Below are 13,765 nucleotides of genomic sequence, written 5' to 3'. Positions count from 1 at the left end.
GAAGGAGAAGAGGGGGAGTGGGAGAGGGAGGACAATGAAGGGGGAGGGAATTGAATTGAATTTATTGTCACGTGTACTGAGGCACAGTGAAAAGCTTTGACTTGCAAGCAGTACAGGCAGATCACAGAGTTAAATAGCATAGATAGTAAATAATAGGTAAACAGCGGCAAAAGCAAAAACAAACGTACAGGCGACTGTTCGGAGTTTGTGATTCCATTCAGTATTCTAACAACAGTAGGGTAGAAACTGTTTTGAAACCGGCTGGTGCGTGTGTGTTCAGGCTTCTGTACCTTCTGCCCAATGGTAGAGGTTGTAGAATAACATTGCCTGGGATGGATCTTTGAGAATGCTGGCAGCCTTTCCTTGACAGCAGGCCTGGTAGATGGATTCTATAGATGGGAGGTTGGCCTTTGTGATTGTCCGGGCCGAGTTCACCACTCTCTGTAACCGTCTTCGATCTTGAATGGTACAGTTGCCATACCAGATGGTGATACATCCAGACAGAATGCTCTCGATGGCACACCTATAAAAGTTGGCAAGGGTATTCGCCGTCATGCCAGATTTCCTCAGCTGTCTGAGGAAGAAGGCACATTGTTGGGCCTTTGTAACCAGTATGTCCACATGAAGAGTCCAAGAAAACTTGTTGTGGATGACCACTCCCAGGAGCTTGACACTCTCCACTCGTTCCACCTCTGTGCTGTCAATGTGTAGGGGGGCATGAGTAACATCCCACTGAAAGTCAATGATGCGTTCCTTGGTTGTGCTGGTATTGAGAGCTAGGTTGTTCTCAGTGCACCATTTTTCCAGATCTTCCACCTCCCATCTGTAGACTGTTTTGTCGTCATCTAAGATTCGACTGACTATGGTGGTGTCATCAGCGAACTTATAAGTGGCATTAGTCTGATATTTGGTGACGCTGTCATGGGTATGCAGTGAGTACAGTAAGAGCCTGGAGTACATACCCCTGGGGTCTCCAGTGTTGTGTGTTAGTAACGAAATATCGTCCCCAGTCTTCATTGATTGTGGCCTGTGGGTCAGGAAACTGAGGATCCAGTTGCAGAGAGTGGGGCTTCGTCCGAGATCACTAAGTTTAGTAATCAGTCTTGAGGGGATAATAGTGTTGAAGGCTAAACTGTGGTCAATAAGTAGGATTCTTATGTAGCTGTACTTGCTGTCAAGATGTTTTAGGAGGGGAGTGAAGGGCAAGTGATATGGCATCTGACGTGGATGTGTTGGCCCGTTAGGCAAATTGTAGTGGGTCAAGAGTAGGCTGGAGTTGACTAATGCCATGACCAGCCTTTCAAATCAATGTCATCATTTCCTAATGCATGATTGAGTCGGGAAGGTAAGTTTGACTCCCTCCCTCTCCACATTAGCTGGGATGGAGTTACGTACATGCCTCACTGGGGCTGGAGGAAAGAAGAAGCAAGCATTTGAGAATGGGACAAGTACCCATCCTTAGTTACATGCTTTCTAATCATTCGCGGGATGCGGGTGTTGCTGGCTGGCCAACATTTATTGCCAATCCCTAATTGACCCGGGGAAGTGGGTGCTGAGCTGCCTTCTTGAATCACTGCAGTCTATGTGTTGAAGGAGGACCCATAATGTGGTTGGGAGGTAATTCCTGGACTTTGATGCAGTTACTGTGAAGGAATGGTGATATATTTCCAAGTCAAGATGGTGAGTGGCTTGGAGGTGAACTTGCAAGTGGCGTTGTTCCCATGCATCTTTCTGGATGGAAGTGATTGTGTGTTTGGGTGTTGTTGTCTAGGGATCTTTGATGAATTACTGCAGTGCATCTTTTAGATAGTACACACTGCTGCTACTGAGCATCTCTGTGGCGGAGGGAGTGGATCTTTGTGCCAATCAGGTGGGCTGCTTTGTCTTGGAGTCGAAAATGTGGTGCTGGAAAAGCACAGCAGGTCATGCAGCATCCGAGGAGCAGGAAAATCTATGTTTCATCAGGAAAGGGCCTGATGAAAGGCTTTTGCCCAAAATGTTGATTCTCCTGCTCCTCGGATGCTGCCTGACCTACTATTTTTTTCCAGCACCACACTCTCGACTCTAATCCCCAGCATCTGCAGTCCTCACTTTCGTCCTGTATGCTGTGAAGCTTTTTGAGTGTTATTGAAGCTGCACTCATCCAAGCAAGTTGGGAATATTCAATCATACTCCTGACTTGTGCCTTGTTGACAGTGGACAGGATTTGGGGAGTCAAGATGACTTACTTGCTGCTTATTCCTTGACTCTGACCTGCTTTTTGACTCATACAAAATGTCTCTGCCAAACAACACAACACCAAACTACACTAATCCCATTTACCTCCATTTGGTCCATAGCCTAACTGACCCTAGAAATTTATAAAGGATGAGGGTTAAAAGATGCAATGAAATAAGAGGAGCTTCATGTGGACCATGAGCATGAGTGTTGGATCAAATAGCCTATTGTTTCTGAGCTGTGAATTTTGTGTAGATTGGATTAGATTAGATTCCCTACAGTGTGGAAACAGGCCCTTCGGACCAACCAGTCCACACCAACCCTCCGAAGAGTAACCCACCCAGACCCATTTCCCTCTGACTAATGCACGTAACACTGCGGCAATTTAGCGTAGCCAATTCACCTGACCTGCACATTTTGGGACTGTGGAAGGAAACCGGGGCACCTGGAGGAAACCCACGCAGACACTGGGAGAATGTGCAAACTCCACACAGTCGCCCAAGGCTGGAATCGAACCTGGGACCCTGGTGCTGTGAGGCTGCAGTGCTAACCACTGAGCCACCCAAAATTGATTGACTTTTCACTTATTTCTGTTTGCATGGTTTGCTCCTACACTTGTGGTGTTCTTTTAAATTATAATCTATTTCTCTTTTGTCTACTAAAGTGCAGCACGTAATGTTTGTTAGCATGGTGTAAACGCCTTCTGTTTTATTGGTACCAACAAGTTAAATGACTTGCATAGTTGCTCTGCAGACCTTTGAACTGATCCTATTTTACCGTTTTACTCTTTTTGTGAAACATTATTTTAAAGTTACCTCAAGCTTCCTTTCTTTGTGCAGCTCTGAGGAAAGCACGCAAGGAAAAGCAGTTGGTTAGCAAAAGATTGCCGAGGGGGCTGCAGGGCGAAGGAGAGGACGTGGAGATCAGAGAGACTTCAGTTACTCGGGAGGAGGTGAGATGCAGTCTGGCCACACCAAGGTCTGACCTGGTTCCTGGCAGACATTTTAAGAGCGCATTTTTAATTTGAAAGTGTAATTGGCTGTTGAACATAGTCAACCTCTGGCCTGTCGTAGGTTTTGCAGCTGTATCAGAGGATTCAGCATGGGTCAGATGATCGTCTTGCTGCTTTACACTCTCTACGTCGAGTGCTGCACCTGAAGGAGGCACAGCAGATTTTTGTCAGGTACTGGCAGTTTAATGACTTTTTTTTAATCGACATTCCACTCACTTGCAATGTCAGCTAACTGCAATTTTTTCACATAAATCCTCTTCATATTGTTTGTTTTCTGCTGATATTGTCAAACTCACTCTCATGTGGCACTAAAATGGACTGTTCAGCAGTCTTCATAAAACTGCATATTCTTACTGGGCAAATTTAAATAATTTTGAGCCCATGCAGTGTGGAACTAAAGTCATGAAGAAGAACAAACTCAATTCAAATTCCCTTCCCTGCAGGACATCGTTTGGCTTTCTGTGAACAATCTATTTGTGAGTATTTTCCCTTGCCAGCCCACATATGAAGAGCTTTATTGATTTTAGTTTGTCAGTTTTTAACTGTCTGTCACATTGGACCTTAGCAAGTTTATCAATTAAGCTTTTCGTGTTGGTTTGCTGAAATGTCAAATAGAATATGACAGCTGCCTACCAGGTAACCGCAGTGATGAAAGACGGAATGATTCAGTATGTTTAACTGAGCTTTCACTTCGTGAATCTCAGATTGACATCCAGCCCTGACTCTTGCAGTATCCATCTGCATTGTGTTTGGGTAATTTCAGTTTAATTCTTAGTGGATGGAAATCTCTTCGTTGGTTTCCACTCAGAGTTAGTGAAAGCATGGCAAATCATTAAGCTGCCTTCTATGCTATCTCATATTAGGTATAGATTTTAAAAGTCGCATTCTTGTTTTAAAATCCTTTCATGGTACCATCGCTCCATATCAGTATCCTTGTAAAACATTGAGATCTCTGTGCTGCTCCAGTCCTTGTCTCTCGTGCTTCATGATCATGGCTCTAGAATACCATCCCTGAACCTCTGTACCTCACTGTTCCTTATAAAGGTGCTGCTACCTTTTTGGCCAGTTTGTGGCTGCCACATGTGGCTTGGTGTCACATTCTCTTCAATAATCAGTTCTGTAAAATGACTTGGGGCTTTACAGACCGGATCTCCCATGCAGTTGCAGTTGTGTTGGAGGGTGCGATGAGGGGCAAGTTAGGGTTCTGGTTAGGTGTTTACCAAGGTGTGTAACATTGACTTACTAACCAGGTGAGTCGCACAGAACAGTTCAAATGGTGTCTCGATATCTCTCTCTCTCTCTATCTCTCTCTCTCTCTCTCTCTCTCTCTATCTCTCTCTATCTCTCTCTATCTCTCTCTATCTCTCTCTATCTCCGCACCAATCAACCAAACCGCCCCGTGGCCCTTGCCCACCCCTGCATCCCCCCGCCCCCTCTCGCCCACCCTCCCTCTGTGAAGACATTTCTCCTCATTTCAGTCCTCCTTGTAAGTCCTGTCAGAACATAAGCACTCCAGCTATGGTCTCACCAAGGTCCTGCACAATTGCAGCAAGACAGCTCTGCTTGTGTACTCGAATCCTCTTGCTATGATGTGGCAATGCCATTGGATGCCCTCACCACCAGATCCACCTGTATGCTTGCTTCCGGTGACTGGTGTACATGATCATTCTAATCCCATTGCACTTCCCCCTTTCCCAATCTGTCACTATTTAGATAATAATCTGTCTCCCTATTTTACTACCAAACTGGATACCTCACATTTATTCACATTATATTACATCAATCATGCATTTGTCCACTCACTCAACTTGTCCAAATCACACTGAACCATCTCTGCATCCTTCTCACAGCTCACTCTCTCAGCCAGCTCTGTGTCATCTGCAGACTTGGGGATATTCCATTTAGTTCCCTCATCTAAATAATTTATTTATATATACAGTGAATTTCTGAGGTCCACGTACTGGTCTCTCAGTATCCCATGAGTACTGGCTGCCACTCAGAAAAAGCCCTGTGTATTCACACTCTGTTTCCTATCTGCTAACCAGTTCTTTATCCATGTTGGTACACGACCTAACCCCATGCATTTTATTTTTATATGCTGATCTCTTATGTGGGACCTGATGAAAGCTTTCTAAAGGTCCAAGTAAAGGACATTCACTGGCTCCCCGTTATAAACTCTCCCAGTTACATTCTCGCAGACTGCCAGATTTGTTCAGCATGATCTCCCTTTTATAAATCCATGTTGACACTGGCCAATTCTGTCACTGTTTTTTGAAGTATTCTACTGTTAAATCTTTTATAATGCACTCTAGCATTTTCCCCACCTACAATACAATGTACCCCACTAACTGATCCATAATGCTGTTTTCTTTCCACCACCTTTTTTAAATAGTACATAGCTACCCTTCAATTCATAGGAACTGTTCTGGAGTCTATACAATCTTTGAAAGATGGTCACCAATGTAGTCAATATTTGTGCAGCCACTTCGTTAAGTGCAGTGAACTGCAAATTGCCAGATCCTGGGGTTTTATCAGCCTTTAAACCCATTAATTTCCCCACTAACATTTCCCTACTCATACGGATTCCCTTCAGTTCCTCCCCCCTCACTCGACTCTGTGGTCCTCAATGTTTTTGGAACATTATTTTTGTCCATCCGTGTGAAGACAGAACTGTATCGTGTATTTAATTGGTCAGCCAACTCTTTGTTCCCCCTTACAACTTCCCTGTTTCTGACTCAGGGACCGATATTTGTCCTCACTAATCCTTTTCTCTTCACATACCTGTCGATACTTTTGCAACCAGTTTTGGGTTCCGCGCAAGCTTAGTCTCATGAGCTTATTGAAATCCAGACTGCTCCAAGTCCTCAGGTCTGTTGCTTTTTTGTTTTAGCTATTTGTGTGACTCTCGCTTGCATCTTATACTGTCCTTAATTTCTCTTGTTAGCCATGGTCAGGCCCTTGTCCCATTTTCATTTTGTACCAGACAGCAATGAACAGTTGTTGCACTTCCTCACACAAACAGATTGCGAAGTATTCCTCTCTGATTACACAGTACCCAGTCTAGGATGTTCTCTAGTTAGTTCCTTATTGTATTAACAAAAGCCATCCTGTACAGAAATTCCTCCATTACAGTATTGTTACTGATTTGACTTACTCGAGCTGTATTCAGATTAAAGACACTACGCGTACATTTGATGCTTGCATCTCTAATTCCTGTTCGATACCTTGCCCAGTGTTGCCTCGACAGTTGAGTTTAAACACAACCCTAACTCTTGTTTTCTGTCCCATGATATTTCCACACAATTCTATCCATACAGATTCCACTTCCCAAAGCAAATATTCTTCCTCACCATTGCTCTTTAACCAGCAATGCTACCCCACCACATCTTCCTTTTTGACTATCCTTCCCTAAAAACTGAACACTCCTGAGTATTCAGTTCCCTGCAGCCATGTCTCTGTAATCATAACTGTATCATATCCATTTGCAACTATTTGCATGATTAATCCATCCATTTTATTGTGAATGCTCGGCACCCTTTCAGCCATAAAATATTTTGAAAATCATAACATCTGTAGACCCTGCTAAAACCCAGGGCTGTCTGAAACACAAACTCCATGATATTTTTTGCACCTCATGTAGGTTTGAAAACAGTATCCGTGTCCTTAACGGTCTCTTCACCAGCAACCTGGCATCAGTTCAACTTCAGGCTGCCCAGTGTTTGCTTGAACTCTCTCACTCCGATGATCCCAGCGTCTCGCTTGTCTGTTTACCAGCAACACCCTACCTCCTGACGTACCTCTCCGGCCAAAGTGCCAAGTTCACGGTGAGTAGTACCATATTTTTTAGGCATCACTCTGTGCGATAATCCTCCTGGCTCCCAATCAGAATGTTGCAGTTTAAGTCCCAGAGCACACGATCCAGTGAACCATGACCTACTCTTTTCTAGGTGCTGCAATGACTAATCTCCATGCAGCAGTCAAACCCCTCAGGCCCTCGCACAGGCTAACTCAGATGCTTTGCTGCCGATATTTAATTGTCTGGTACATGACCAGTGCTTTTACTGAGCACCCTAATGGATGCTTCAATCTCACACTGGGAATTGAGTTTGGTAACTGATTGTCAGAGAGCTTAACACAAACTTCATCATCCATTTTTAAGCTGATCTTTCCAAATTATTTTGGCTGCTTAAAGCTGTATAAATATGCAGATTGTTTTGGTGGCTTCGTTGCAGGAGCTGTGCCTGTACATTCTGGGCAACCTGGCAGCTGAGAATGAAGCAGTTCGGAGTCAGCTTCTGGTGCAAGGTGTGATCCAAGCTTTGTCAGTTTGTCTGCAGGTGAGGTATAATCGCCAAATCTTACTTATTTGCATAACTGAGTAAGAAACTTGTTATTTTATTCAGTACTGTATTCATTACTGAAATAACTAGCCATGTATTTAGACTGGAGTCTATGTTCGGAAAAGAGCATCCGATTTCAGCCTGTGTGGGGCTCAGCTTTTGCAAGTCTTGCAACTGAAGAACTCCGCGTTCTTCTCTTTTTTACCTTTGTTAACTTTCTGGCACTGTTAGTCTTTTGTGTTATGGTAAAAGAATCCTGTCCTTACTGCGTCACCTTCCTTCATGGGTAACTGAGCACTTTTATTAACTTGAACAGGGAGCCCTGGGCATGTGTTAGATTTCATGGATGGTTTCCCTCTCTCACATTTGGAAGACGTTTTACGTTATCACTGCAGTCGTACTGTTAAAAAGAAGAATTTATTTTTGTACTGCTTTTCGTGACCTCAGGTGCCCCAAAATGTTTTATTGCCAACTCGGTAATTTTTGAACTGGAAACAAGACATGCTGGTGATCACAGTGGGTCAGGGATTCAATCTAAAGTCTCGTTCAAAACAATGGCATTTCCATGATGCAGGGCTTCTTGGGATTTGCGCTGGAAATGCCAGTCTACATATTGTACTCAGGTATTTGGAATTGAACCCACAACTGAGGAAAGTTGTCAACTAAGCTGCAGCTTAGACATCTAGTTGAATTGGTTTTTCTGGTTAGCTGAACAACCACGAGATCAATGCCCTGCAGATTGTATTGGATTATTACACACAGTACATCGCAGTCTTGCCTGTGAGCTGGCAGACTGTAGATTCATGCAGTGGCCTCAAAAGTCTGATTTAGGTTGACACACTCCATCCAGTACTGATCAACTTTCACCTCTAAAATACTGAGCAACAACCAAAGATTACGCTGCTCACTTGTGTCCAAATCAACTCCTTTAAGTTACTGTGCATGCAATTTTAAGAGCCTTTTGATTAATAAATTACTGCAAAAAAATTGGAGGCCATATTGATACTGATAGAATGCTGCACTGTCAGAAGTGGTGTCTTTTCTGGTTGAATGGGTGTTAGAGGAGATCAGAGGCCTGCTAAATATTAAACTGAGACCCCTTCGGTATGTTAAAAAGACTCCTATCACAGTTTGAGTAAGAGCAATTCACCATTGTAATTCCCCTGGTGATTAATCAGAGTTGCCAATCAGTCAACATTGTGTCCTGATGAGAGGCTTCAAAAGCTGGTCTCTATTCTCAGAAATACTCAAGTTCTTTCTTACTGAGCCACTGAGAGTTGGAGAGGTTTCCAAATATCCTGATCAAACTAAACTGCCATCCATAAAAATACTTTGCTTCAGTATGTTTTTACATGGCTTGAAGATGGGTGACAGTGCTGGCAATTCAAAGAGCAATGTCAGAAATGTGATCAGGATTTGCTAGAAAGACTTGGCAGGTCAGGTGCCATCTGTGGAAAGAGAAGCAGTTAATGTTTCAGGTCAGTGGACTTTCCTTAGAATAGGGAGAAGTTAGACATGTAACAGTAAACATATATGGAGGGAAACTGGTGCAGAGAGGAACAGATGAAAGAGATATCCGTTATGTGAATTTGGTGCAGCAATTTCAGAGCATAACCGCTGGTCTTGTTTTTTGGACAGAAGTCATTGGTAATGAATTGAATTTTCCGATTTATAACTCCACCTGTCTTTTTTCTGTTTACTTTCCCATTCAAATCTCATTTCACCTTGCTCCATCATCCCTTTTGTCATTTTCGCCTTCCATGATGTTCCAATTTTTTGGTCTCCTCTTCCATTGTACTTGTCTAAAGTGAAGTCACCGCCTCATGTCTTTTGGTGAGAAGAGTTAAGAAGTACTTCACCGGCTGTACTGCACTATAGGGCATCTCACGGTCATGAATACTCTTGTTGCAAGTATGCAGTTATATTATTGTATGTTAAGACTAATCTTTTGGTTTATAAGATGATTATGATTTGGATTGTCTCTTCAAATGTAGTTTAAGTGAAATGTACATTGGCCCCAGCTGGAGCTTGTCATAGAAAGAAGATTTACCTTGTGTCATTGGATGGATGTTGCCACGTACTCAATTAAGAGACTAAGTCTCCTAAAACCCAGAAAGATGTTATCAGTATCAGGTTGTAAATAGTCAGGCTGGAACCTGTCCCTTTGTTTGGAAGGTGAAAAGCAATAATAGATAGAGGCTGCAGATTAGCATTTCTACTTGGATACAGGACCAGTGTTTTTCTTGTTGCTATGGAGAGGGGAGAAAGCTGTTTTGGGAGCACTAACTCCTGCTGCTGACTGGAAAGGTGTCAGGATCAATGAAGATCATAAGACACAGGAGTAGAAGCAGACCATTCAGTCCATTGAGTCTGCTCTGTCACTCAAAGATCATGACTGATTTAATAATCCTCAACTCCACTTTCTTGCCTTTTTCCTATAACCCTTGATTCCCTTACAGATTAAAAATCTGTCTATTCAGCCTCAATAGTCTTATGTGGTAAACAATTCCACAGGGTTACTACCCTCTGAGATAAATTTTTCCTCATCTCTATCTTAAATGAGCAACCCCTTATTTTGAAGCTATACCCTCTGTTTCCTATGGGGGAAAGAACCTTTCCGCATTTAGCCAGTCAAGACCCCTAAAAATCATGTTTGTTTCAATAAGGTCGCCTCTCCTTCTTCTTTGTTCCAGTGAGTACAGGCTCAAGCTACAAATCCCCTCATCACAGGACAGTCCCTCCATATCTGGTATCAGCCTACTCAATCTTCTCTGGACTGTCTCCAATGCCACTATATCTTTGCATAGACAAGGGGCCCAGAACTGTTCACATTATTCCAGTTGGGATCTGACTAGTGCCGTGTACAGCTTTAGCAAAATCTCCCTAGCTTTATATTTCATTCCCTTTGAAATAGAGACCACCATTCCATTTGCATTCCCTGTTATCCACTCAACTTGGATGCTAGCTTTTTGTGACCCTCAAAGTCTTTTCATTAGCATTTCCAAAAAAGACGTAAAAACAATACCCCAGTGTACTTCTGAGAATTTTTAATAATGGCTGACAAATGAACAGAATATTTCTGGAAATAGTCAATCTGAACACTCTTTTATTGTGTACTCCTGATATCAGGTTTCCATTTGCAACTCCAAACCTGATTTATGGTGTCTGTCTCAGCTACATGTAAAAGTATATTCCTCTTTCTGTGACTGAATTGCCTTTACCTTTTCCAGATCAGATTATAGACTTCCCTCTCAACCCAGAAATATCACAGACTGCCTGTTCTGCTCTTCAGGATCAATAAATGACTAAGAAGGCCTGAGGGGGAGGTGCAGTGTTGGACTGGGCTGGACAAGATCGGAACTCAGGCTAGGGAGAAGTGGGTATTGCAGATGCTGGAGATCAGAGTCAAGATTAAGCACAGCAGGTCAGGCAGCATCCGAGGAGCAGGAAAAATCCACATTTCAGGCAAAAGTCCTACGTCAGGAAGTCAAGGTCAGAAGTCACACAACACCAGATTATAGTCCAACAGATTTATTTGAAATCACAAGTTTTTGGCGTGCTGCTCCAGGAACAGTGCTCCAAAAGCTTGTGATTTCAAATAAACCTATTAGACTATCGTCTGGTGTTGTGTGACTTCTGACCTTGACTAAGAAGGGGAGAGCAAGCAGTTGGATGTTGGCAAGGTTAAGCAGAGAAAATGCTGGATTTGTTTTTCAAAGCACAGAATGGAGGTGGGAATTTGCAGTCAGTTTGCAAGCCTAGTTTGTGAGGGTATAAAGGTGAGGCTGGAGCGTTCAGCTAGCTGAAGGTAATGCAGACTTCTCCAGGAGCACACTCAGGGTAGAAAACAGCATTGGGAAAGGAAAAGAACAGAAGTAAATCATTGGGAGCTCTGTCACGTTTTGGATAGATTCAAGACAGTGAATGTCTACTTAAGAGGCTGACTCATGTATCAGAATTGGAATTGTCATTCAAGTAGAAATGGGCAAATTCTCTTCATAGAGTCATAGAGATGTACAGCACGGAAACAGATCCTTCGGTCCTACTTATCCATGCTGACCAGATATACTAACCCAATCTAGTCCCACCTGATATCCCAACCCAATCTAGTCCCACCTGATATCCCAACCCAATCTCGGCCCACCTGCCAGCACTTGGCCCATATCCTTCCAAACCCTTCCTATCCATATACCCATCCGGATGCCTTTTAAATGTTGCAGTTGTACCAGTCTCCACCACTTCCTCTGGCAGCTCATTCCATACACGTACCACCCTCTGCGTGAAAAGGTTGCCCCTTAGGTCTCTTTTATATCTTTCCCACTCACCCTAACCTATGCCCTCTAGTTCTGGACTCCCCCACCCAGGGAAAAGACTTTGTCTATTCATTTGTTTAAAGATAAATTATCTACAGAATGTTACGTGTTTAATTAAATATTCTCTGTTTTTAGTCGTGGATACAATGAAAGTTGTCAATTGTAAAATCTCGCCATGTCGTCCTTTCTGCTGATAACGTAAAGGTTGGATTTCTCTTTAAGCTGTTATAGATCTTTGTGAAGTTTGTAATACCATAGAAAAACAGAACTGCGTTCTCCTATGTTAATCCTCTTGGTGTTTTACTCATTCTTCAAATATTGTTTAAAATTAATGTCTGTCCCTTTCTCTCTGCCTGAGTGCCAGGCGCCTTGGGCTGTTTTTTTTCCCTCTAAGAGCCGGTATGTAAATGTCAAGTGCTTGCAGAGCCTTATCTGTCTCTTTCAGTCACCTCATGGAGCTGTGGTGGAGGCTACGGCTTATTTGCTGTCACAAATGCTGCAGGCGAAGGAAGCAGGAGAGAAGATCATCCTGTAAGTTAGCACCCAGCTGGGTTCTGTATGTATCTGGTCTGCTTCACTCTAAAACTCTAGTAGGGTTAACATTTACAGCACAGTAATAGGCCATTCAGCCCCACTGGTCTTTGCTGGATTATTTTCAACACATGAGGCTTCTCCCACCTTATATAATTTACCCTTATCAACATAATTCTTTCTTCTCCCACTGGCCTGTTTCCCTTTAAATGCATACTCTACCACAAGTTATCCCATTCCAACCTATCTCCTGCTGCCATTACTGGATGCGGTTTAATACAGAGCTTTTGGAATAATTCCATTTTTCTTGAAAACATGTTCGCAATTAGGTTGATAAAATCTATGCAGAGTCTCTGTTTCAAAATATCTGCCAGTTCTGTAACCAGCTTCATCACACTGTCGTCTCCCATAGCAATAGTGTCTTGTTTATAATTTGGACTTGTCAACACTCACTCCCTTTTCTAAGTCTTTTGTGTCGCTGCACTAATTTCCAGTCTGGTCTCAATAACATTGTTCTTCCCATCTGAACAATTTGGACAATATGATAATCAAATGCATTTTGGAATTATAACACTCGGGCAGCACAACGTTCCTGTATAAGAGGAGAATACAATGGAACTTGAATTTATTAGAAGAAAGCAGAAGAGGGTGAATCATTGTGGGATAAAGCATTTCAAGCTGGGGGTACAGGCTTTAATTGCCTGTGGGCAGTCCCAAGATCTTCATGTGGTAATCCCAACTCAGGGCCCTGACTGGTGATGTTTATTTTCAACAATCTGTGGTATCGTCTGTTTGTTTCTATGTTATCAACCACATAGAATATGAAATCAAGGAGATGTTAGGCAAGGGCACAGAGGAGAAAGAAATAGAAGGATGTATACATAAACTGAGGAGCAGACAAGGTGGAAAAAGACTCGTACAGAGCTTTCACATCAACATTGGCCAGTTGAGCTGAATTACCTGATTCTGTGTTTGACATTCCATGTAAAAATAAATATCTGTGGTCCCTAAGGAATACAGTGCTGCAGATTCATACTGAGATATAAAGATGGTGCTTATCAATGTGAAAGGCAAAAAAATGGTTAAGACTAAAATTGGGCCCTTGAAGACAGAAACAGGGGAATATATTACGGGGAACAAAGAAATGGCAGAAGAATTGAATTGGTACTTCAGATCTGTGTTCACTGGGGAAGACACAAGCAATCTCCCTGAGGTAACAGTGGCTGAAGGACCTGAACTGAAGGGAATTTATATTTGCCAGGAATTGGTGTTGGAGAGACTGTTAGGTCTGAAGGTTGATAAGTCCCCGGGGCCTGATGGTCTACATCCCAGAGTACTGAAGGAGGTGGCTC

At 42.9% G+C, this 13,765-nt stretch overlaps 1 protein-coding gene across 3 annotated transcripts in view; it reads left to right on the top strand.

Moving 5' to 3' along the window:
- tmco6 (transmembrane and coiled-coil domains 6) overlaps positions 1 to 13,765 on the top strand; it is a 57,086-nt gene that overhangs the window by 967 nt on the left and 42,354 nt on the right. For 2 of the 3 annotated variants that reach the window (XM_043703081.1, XM_043703082.1), the window contains exons 2-6: positions 3,057 to 3,169; positions 3,291 to 3,400; positions 6,870 to 7,053; positions 7,462 to 7,566; positions 12,277 to 12,413. In XM_043703081.1, coding sequence (XP_043559016.1) covers positions 3,057 to 3,169; positions 3,291 to 3,400; positions 6,870 to 7,053; positions 7,462 to 7,566; positions 12,277 to 12,413 — 649 coding nt within the window. The remainder of the gene's footprint in view (positions 1 to 3,056; positions 3,170 to 3,290; positions 3,401 to 6,869; positions 7,054 to 7,461; positions 7,567 to 12,276; positions 12,414 to 13,765) is intronic. The other variant, XM_043703083.1, reaches the window with a different exon arrangement.

Source organism: Chiloscyllium plagiosum, chromosome 14 (assembly GCF_004010195.1).
Source record: "Chiloscyllium plagiosum isolate BGI_BamShark_2017 chromosome 14, ASM401019v2, whole genome shotgun sequence".
NCBI lineage: Eukaryota > Metazoa > Chordata > Chondrichthyes > Orectolobiformes > Hemiscylliidae > Chiloscyllium > Chiloscyllium plagiosum.
Note: the sequence above shows the minus strand (reverse complement) of the source record. Positions and strands in the feature narration are given on the sequence as shown.